Below are 9301 nucleotides of genomic sequence, written 5' to 3' on the forward strand. Positions count from 1 at the left end.
ACATATTTGATAGTAATATTTTCATTTTACAGATGCGTCAACTGATTCTCAAAGCAGGTAAGTCACTTGCCCAAGAATACATGATTAATTTAAGTGGGGAGAAGAAGTCCTGGAGGTCAAAATTCTTTCCACCAAAGCACGGCCTTGATGAAAAATACTACCCCATCCCCTCCCTCTTGCGACTCCGCCCTTCTCTGTCCGGCTTCTCGCTATCCCCCATCTACCCTAAATGAGCAGCCTTGTTGAAGAACCCCAGCCAAAGCCAGTCTTGCCCCCGGGGCCAGAGGAATCCAGCCCGTGCGCCGGTGGGGAGGAAGCAGGGTGTCAACACCAGCGTGGGTGAAAGAGGGGAGAATCGCCCAAAGCTGCAGCTGCTGGCCGGGCTGATCCGCGAGTCAAGGCCCCTCCTTCTCCTCGCTAGCTGGCTGTTGGGTGCCAAGTTCAGGGGGATGGAGAGCCGGGGCTGGAAAGCCCATCTCCTTTGACCCAGCCCGCGTGGCTGGCACCACGGCCGTGTCAGAGTGGGATCTGGGCTCCAAGGCACCCCCTGCAGGTCCCAGGGCTGTAAGACCCGGGTTGGGGGCGGGGGAAGGACTCTGGTGACGCCCCCAAGGCTTGAGCAAGGCCCGGCTGACCACTGACTCAGCCTGGGCGCGAGCCCGGCGCGCTTCGCTACTGGAGCGCTGTTGTGCGCCGCTGCCGCTCAGCGCCCGAAGACAGAGCTGTCGCGGGCCGCAGGACCCCGAGAAGTGCAGCCCGCAGAGCCCCAGAGCCTCGACGTTCTGAGACAGGCGCTAGGGGAGCCTCCTGGGAGCTGCTCCAGGGCGCATCGGGTCACCCACATCTGCAACTGGAGAAGGATCCAGGTCCCCGGGGGACATCTCCAGCTGGCACCTCTGCCCCTCGGACCGCGGACTTGGAGCCCCGGCTGCCCCGTGGGCAAACCGGCCCGAGTTCCAGTCCCCGGCCCGCGGCAACCTCGCACCTCGGACTCTCCCAGGACACAGCAGCGGGTCCAGCCGCCCTGCTCAGACCTCCCAAGCAGCGGCGGGACGAGCTCCGGCTGCTCCAAGCTCCCCAAGTAGAGCAGCCTCTTCTGCCCCGGGGGCCTCTCCCTGGGGTCTGGCCCCCTCGCGCCCCCGCGCGTCCTTCTTGTTTCTGAGCTTGCTCTGAAAGTGATGTAACCAGGCCAGGCTCGCGCGCCGCTTTCCCTCTTTTCCAGACTAAGTCCTTCCTCCCTCCAGCCCCCGGCGCTCTTCGCGCAGAGCTGGGCGCTGGGCTGCGCCGCCGCTCCGCTCCCAAAGCCCTAGAGACCGACGCACCACCTGGATGTAGAGTCAAGGGGGAAAGCCAGGCTTCCCTTCCAGAAGCAAGGGAGAGAGCCGAGGAAACAGCTGCTGTGAAGGTTTCTAAGGAGACTCAGACTGGCTTTTTTCCCTGTTCCCGGGAGACGGCAGGAAACCTCAGGTACCTTGGCCACCCCAACCGGTGGATATCTATCCTAGAGAGAGACAGGGGTCGCAATAGTAAGAAAGAGGCAGAGAGAGCGCAACAGAAACAGAGGGGGAAATAGAGAAGGAGACCAAGACTGACAGCCAGTAGAGTCAGAGATAGTAAGATGGATGTTTGGTGGGTGGGAAATTGACTAGGATATTTTTGTTTTGTTTTTAACCCGGTACGGTTTTGCCTCTGACAGCAGAGAGAAACACTGCTCCTTGGTCAGCGGACAGTCGCCAACCTGGATGGAGTGAAAGATGCGGCCCGATGACATCAACCCGAGGACTGGGCTGGTTGTGGCCCTGGTCAGTGTCTTCCTGGTCTTCGGCTTCATGTTCACCGTCTCTGGGATGAAAGGAGAGACTCTGGGAAACATCCCCCTCCTGGCCATAGGGCCCGCCATCTGCCTGCCAGGCATTGCGGCCATTGCCCTGGCCAGGAAGACCGAGGGCTGCACCAAGTGGCCGGAGAATGAGCTGCTGTGGGTCCGAAAGTTGCCTTGCTTCCGGAAACCCAAGGACAAGGAGGTGGTGGAACTGCTGAGGACCCCTTCAGACCTGGAGTCAGGCAAGGGGAGTTCAGATGAGCTGGCTAAGAAGGCGGGCCTCAGGGGGAAGCCTTCCCTCCAAGGGCAGGGCGAGCTGCCTATGGCCAGCTCCATCACCACCCCAACACCCGTGGAGGAAGGAGAATGCCAGAGCCCCGGCCAGAGCGGGCGTCGGGAGGAGTCCAGATACTTGGATGGCTATTGTCCCTCGGGCAGCTCCCTCACCTATAGTGCCTTGGATGCCAAGTGCTCAGCCTGGGACAGGTCTGAGCACCCTGAGCCCGAGGATAGCATCTTCTTCGTGCCCCAGGACAGTATCATCGTTTGCTCCTACAAGCAGAACAGCCCCTATGACAGATACTGTTGTTACATCAATCAGAGCCGAGGCAGGTGGGACCACGAGACCATAGTCTAAGTTTTGCATACAAGGGTCGCTGTGTTGATAGAAACGTGACTACACTCGGCTCCCAACAGAAGGAAACTGCCCTGCTCCAACAGCCTTCACACGGTTAGAAACTGACCTGGTATGTGATGGGCGTGCAAGCCCGGTGTGTGAGAGTCATGTAAATAGGCATGTTTGGGACACGTTTCAGGAAAGGAGGCTGAGGGTTAAGGACACTGGACGAGGCAGTGGGTAGGAAAGGAAGCAGTTTCAATTGCTTTTAAGCAATTTAAACGATATTGGATGCTTTGTAAAATATGGCAGAAAGTGCTACCCAGCACCTGCTGAAAGCAAGATAAATCTAGAGTGGGTTGCAGATAACAGACATGAAACAATATGTGGACTACTCATAGGGAAATTGAGCTGCTTTTGGTCTAAAGAAGTTGAATGAAAAAACAATTCAATACTTCATTCTATGAAATGATTTTTTTTTTGTCCAGTGAAAGCTTTTCACACTTAGTATTTGCTGAAAGAAAAAAAATTAAGATAGAATAGCTACATCCCTCCTAAGGTGTGATGGTTACTGGAGAAAGGGGAGTTAAAGACAGGTGAATCATGTAATTGAGTTTTATGGTTATTTACCTTCAGACAAGATCAGGGATTTTTAGTAAAGTAAAATAAGTGTGACCAGTTATGTGAAAAACTAACATTTTTTAGATGGCTATGTTACTTCTGAAACTCTTCATTTGTATTGACTTACTGGGTCTTTATCTGAAGTGTTTTTTAGCATATATGGTCAATCATGTACAATTTCCTCATCAGGTGCAATATGACTTGATGTAATATTTTCATAGATTAGAATTTGTTTTCATCAAGTCAAAATGGACTTTACATATGTATACAAGTGTCTTTAACATTTCTGGAATATGTAATTATGATTCTTAAATGCCTTTTAAATTGTGAAGATTGTGACATCAATACCATTAGTCTTGAACTTTCTGCAGAATTTATGCATAATGTGATGTTTAAATTTCTGGAAATGTCTTTATTTGTACATTTGTTTGACACTCCCAAAGACTGTCAATGCCAGTGAAACAAGTTAATCCACTAGATTTAACTAAAGCCCAGTTTTCATTGAGTTCTCCTGATCAGTGAACATTACATGACAAAGGTCTGTTTCATTTAATTTTTTGCTGCTGAGGGAAAAAAAAATCACAGTGGGATCCTAAAAATGTATTTCCTTTTTCATTTGCTCAACTGGCAATCAGCCAAAATACCATTTGATCCCTGTTGAAGAAAAAATTAAATTATATGTAGAAATGCTGGTATATTTCATTTTGAAGATCAGGATAACTTTGCATCCTTTAGAGAATGATTTGCTTTTAATGACTGTATAGTTTCAGCCACTTCCTCCCAAAAGGGGAACTGAGGACAAAAATTTGGGGCATACCTCTTTTGTATATTTCAAGTCCGACTCTGCAATTCTTTACGTGTAGCAATTATTTTGTCTTGAGAATTATTCCCCTAAAATCACAATTTTCTAACCAAATTCAACATCAGAAATATTTAATTGTTGGAAAATGAAATCTGTAATCCTGAGCACATTTTACCACCTCTGTCCCTGAAATGAGGGAAGTGGGACTTACTTACACTAGATTAGTTCTATCGTTCATTCCCGGTTTGGATATTCTATGGCATTATGTCAAAAGCATTTTATATTTTGCCAGGAAATGATTTACAGCAAAATGCATGCCAAAGTTATGCAATTCATAATAACAATTATGATACATGGATTTAGCTCTTGTTGCTATTCAAAAGAATTTTGTAGATGTATGAAAGCATATTTGTTTTGCTACTAAATATTATTTATTCAAAAAATGCACTTCTGGGGATAAAATAAAGATGATAAGAGTGAAATATTTTTCAGGAGAAAATTTTCAATATTGGTATAACCCTAAATAATCAAATACATATCTTTGCACTAAATGTAATTTACTTTGGATTTGGAATGGAGGAAAAATCATTTCCTAAATTGTAATGCCTCTTAATAAGTCTAAAGCATTTTGAAAGATGGAAACCATGTTTCTAGGAAGGTAAAAATTATTGGATAACTCTAAGGAATAAAAAGTTGCTCTAATTTATTTGTCTTTGTGGACATCTTTAGAGGTGAGGAGAGAGCAAGACATCAGAGAGAGGTGTTCACACAGACTCAGCAAATCCTACACAGGGTCTGAAAAGAGATGGCTGTAAGGTCAGGTTTGGGATTTGGAAAAGTTACTTGCTGATTTCTTCAATTCAAACTCCTTCATATCATACACACACACACACACACACACACACACACACACACACACACTCCACTTTCCATATCCAAAGTCAGCTACTAGTCTAGAGAGATAAGGTATTTTATCACACTTTCAAGTCCTATTTCAGAAGAAACTTAATTTTAAGTTTCTTCTTCCATCTACCTACTTAAGATCCTTAAATTATCTAAGAAGGCATTTGAGGGAATTTTCTGCAATGCTAAAATAATGGAGTGCAAGTGTTGAGCTGGGAGGCTTAACTTTGACCAGAAAGAATAAAATGTGTAATTGTGTGTGTGAATTTTGCTTTAACAGTTTATGTTATTCCACCCCTGCCTAACATGAAGCAAGGTAGCCTAGTGCCCCATGTCAACACTTGTTAAGTGCTATTCAGGGTAAAACTGTCATTATTTTGAACAGAGTGGACAAGAAGAGAAAAGGGTCTGAGCGCTTTACAGGAACACAGAGCAGTTCATTCCCGTCAACAGTGCTAGCAAATGATTAACATGAACATCACCAACATGAGGATTATTCCTGGTATCCTGTAAGAGCTTTCAGAGAGATATAAATTTAACTCAGCATTGGTTACTTTTACTTTTCTGTTAATCCAAATAGTCATTTCAACTTGATTTTAAATAGGCATTTTATTTTTGAAATCCCCTCTACTGAATTTTTCTTGCTCTATATTCCTATTTATATTATACACTGGTTCTTTTTCCACACTGTTTCTTGAATCCGAAGTGTGATTTCAGCCAAGATAGCCAAGCTGGAGCTTACTTAAACAACTGTTTCGAGATTTAGTTTCCACTGCAATCATGACAAACAAATCCAGATACAGTTAAGTTCAGGCTCTCTTTCAAACCGTGCTAACCAACTCCTTTGAGAATGTTTTCAGTAGTATGGATCCTAATACTCATAAACTGGTAATGTAGAGAAAAGAGATGCATTCTTTCAAATATTTTTCCTTTTGTTATATCCAACCTCTACTTCTTTATGAATATCACCCTCCTACTTCTACAGCATCATTTATTTGGTGAATTTGCTGCTTTATTATTATTTTATAACATTAAATAAAATGTTTTTGAAAATCCACAGACCCACTATCCTAACAGAACTACACACATTTCCATTTCAGTTTATTATCTTCCAGGCCTCCTCTACCTGCATATGCAGCTTACGTATTGTAATTGTGCTTCATTTTCTTTTCTCTTTTAGTTATATCTCAAATATGTTTTCATGTTTCTATGTAGTGTCCCTAATTGTCACTTAACAATTGTGTAATATGACATTTTAGTGAAGTACCATAATTTATCATGCCGTTCCTTACTGCAAGCCAAATATCAAGGATTATGGATTACTTTGTTGGTTTTTTTTTCCTATTATTGGTAACATAGCCACATTATTTGTCATTTGCCACAGAGGTGAAAATTTACAATTGATAAACTATTTCCTAGTAGGTGAGAGTGAGGAGGCAGAAATGTGTAAATGGATCATACACTCAAATTGTTTTTTTTTTCCTTCACTCAGATAGATGCAAAGAATAGGGTAAGAAACAAAATGATGCTTCTTCAAAAGGTCCCCTGTTAGGACCAAAGGCAGTATTTTTAAGAGCGAGATGAGGCAGAGCCACTATTTCTATGAGTAAGATAAGACATTTCCCCAGTTAAGATGCTGCTAGCATGTAACTCAAAAGCAGATGACAGTGGTCTCAATCTTCAAGAGCATAATGTTGAACAACCAAAATGAAGAGCAGCTGTAGACAATAATGATTACTTTGTACTATGTCAGAAGCATTTTCTTAAGGTATCTCACCATATATTTTATATATATTTAATATGTATGTATATTCTTACCTATTAGTGACTTTCAAATGAACTGGAATTTCAGGAATTCAATAGACTCTATCCATGAGTTTTCTATGTTTCAGTTCCTCACTGGAAAAATTAAACTGGAGATAAAAATGTGGATAAATGCTTGGTTCATCCGAATATCTCAATAAAGAATTGAATTCCATTTAGTCTCTTGTCCAAGTAACATAAAATCATGTAAGCACCATGGAGCTGGAGCTCATGTCTTTGATTTCTTCCTGCCTATAGGGTCCTTCACCGCATGGACACTTCCCAACAAGTTTGTTTGTGATAACTATCCAGATACTCACACAAATAGCTGGGCACCGATATTAGATCTCTGTGACCTTTGACCAGTTATTCTTGGGCCTTACACTTATTAGAGATCCTCTCTTCATTTTCCTCCTTTATTACTCCTCCTGAACCCACGTTAGAGCCTGTAGACTTGGTATCCTCAATGACAGAATGAGGCTTAGCACGCTTTACCCAAAATAAGGTACAGAGCTCCAGAAGAAGACAAAGTTATCAAAACATCTCCTATGCTTGCTTCTCTTTGACAAATCTATCCTTAGAAAGTTAAATATAACAAATACTTTGCAATTAATCACCTTCTTATTTTTCATGGTAATGAATTATTGAACGTGAGACACCACCAGTCTAAGACAAGAGCACATCTGTTTAGAAAAATTAAGCTTTTTGAAAATTACCTGCAATTGAACATGAAAAGTACGGACAGTTACCTTCTACGTAAGTGATCAGACCACCTCACAAAGACCCGCCTGTCCCTCTGCTCCTCCACCCCACCTGCCATCCTCCACAGTAGCTCCTTGGCTGTTCCCTGACTCTGCCGGCCGCTGACCTCCCCGTCTTCACCCCCATGATTTTCTCTCCCTTAGATGCTCACCCTGTCTTGGTCCCTCTGCTGCTTAGCCCCCAAAAAGCCGTCAAGCGGCAGCTCCCACATCTTCCACAATCCTGTAGATTTTCCCCCTCAGAACTAACACTTCCATTATTCTCTGGTCTGATTACACCTCCACCATTATTATTGTGTGTATTAGTTGAGTATGTATCTGCCTCTCCAAACACAACGTGAGATTTTCGAGGGCAGGAGCCACATTTTATTCAACATTCCACTCCACTCTCCGCCCAGCACACATATTCACTCTGCCTTGCTCAGTGAAAACTCTCAGTTGTACCATATGGGTCACTCTCAAAGCCTATTTCCCCTTTCTGGTAGGAAAGAGAAAAAAAAAAAATAACTCTACCTTGTTAATTTGAATTAAATCAAATTGAATATAGTCAGCAAAAATGCGGATTAAAATAAGCTTCTGTGGGTTGGGGCCCTAACTTCTTACTTAGCATATTGCTTCTCTGGGGAAACCACATCTTACATAACAAGGAGAAGAAAGAGATAAACCTTTCCAGAGCAGTTTCTTTTCCTTCCAAGACTGACCTGACTTTCCCACTGCCTGCCTCCCTCCATGAGTCAGTGGCCATACTGCACATGTGACACGAACTGGTCCTTCTAAGAGCACTTGACAACCGAGCTTTTGAATTCCTGACCAGAAAGAAGGCGAATCAATGTACTTAGGTTAATCCTGTAAGTAGGTCAACAAACAATAATTCCAGATTTGGCTATTGTCCCTCTATTATGCTTCCATCCTATTCTTAACAGGACCTTCAAGGCCCCCTGGGTATTTTCTTGGGCAGTCTTAGGATGCTGAGTTGCAGACCGTCACCCCAACATCTTCTGAAGCATCCATTCTCTGTAAAGGCTGAGAAATGCTCAGAGACTGGTTGGTGGTTTAGGGAAGCCCTGGTTTATTCGAGAGCGAGACGATGACATCATTCAACTCCCCTGAGCAGGATTTGAGGCCAGTCTTAATAACCTCTGACCCATATCATTTGTCCTGCGAATTTCCCAAATTATCTGATTGGCTAAAAGTGGGATTTACTTTCAGATACTCTTTTTCCTGATGATGCAAATATCAGTTCTCCTTTAACAACAGCAAGAAGGACCTCCTTTGAATATGAGTGGGGAAGAGGGCAGCAAAGGAAGAGCAGGCCATAGGTTGTCAGCACAGGGAGAAGGGCCAACCAACCCTTGATTGAGCCCGTCGCTGCTGTGGATCCACCCACTCCATCCCTGACATCGCCGATTCTCACCTTTCACAGCTGTGAGTGCTAGACAATGGACTAGAGGACACACCAAACAAAAATGTCATAAAATATACAGAGCAAAAGGAAATACTAGCTAATTTTGATACATTTTCTAAATGGCTAAGAAAAGAAATATGTACATTTAGAGTATATTTCAATAAGGGCAAAATTTAGCTAAAAATATCCTGCTGGGTTGAGTTAAAAGGAATATAAAATAACATTCAATAAATAAGATCAAATTAGTTTAAAATTATCCAGAAATTTTTAACCTAAGCTTCCCTGGTGGCTCAGTTGTAAAGAATCCACCTGCAATGCTTGCAACTCGGGAGATGCACGTTCAATCCTTGAGTCGGGAAGATTCCCTAGAGAGGGGCATGGCAACCCACTCCAGTATTCTTACCTGGGAAACACCATGGACAGAGGACCCTGGCGGGTTATAGTCCATGGGGTCACAGAGAGTCGGATACAACTGAGCATGCACTACGATCTGACCTCTCTGGGGTCTCCACCAAATGCCCCCAAATGATGACTGAGGGCTCCCCACTTCAGCTGGTCTTCCTGTTGT

At 43.8% G+C, this 9301-nt stretch overlaps 1 protein-coding gene across 1 annotated transcript; it reads left to right on the forward strand.

Annotated features, from left to right (window-relative positions):
• The first annotated feature begins 213 nt into the window (after positions 1–213).
• Positions 214–4567, forward strand: TMEM215 (transmembrane protein 215). The gene is made up of 2 exons (XM_020878995.2): positions 214–1467; positions 1697–4567. The coding sequence occupies exon 2, from the start codon at positions 1755–1757 to the stop codon at positions 2457–2459; it is 705 nt and encodes a 234-aa protein (XP_020734654.2). The 5' UTR covers positions 214–1467; positions 1697–1754; the 3' UTR covers positions 2460–4567.
• Positions 4568–9301: the final 4734 nt, after the last annotated feature.

The sequence above is a fragment of the Odocoileus virginianus genome, chromosome 18 (assembly GCF_023699985.2).
Source record: "Odocoileus virginianus isolate 20LAN1187 ecotype Illinois chromosome 18, Ovbor_1.2, whole genome shotgun sequence".
Lineage (NCBI taxonomy): Eukaryota > Metazoa > Chordata > Mammalia > Artiodactyla > Cervidae > Odocoileus > Odocoileus virginianus.

Bases quoted from the DNA above. Each gene is read 5' to 3' on its own strand.
- TMEM215 (XM_020878995.2), top strand. From the start codon at position 1,755: ATGCGGCCCGATGACATCAACCCGAGGACTGGGCTGGTTGTGGCCCTG.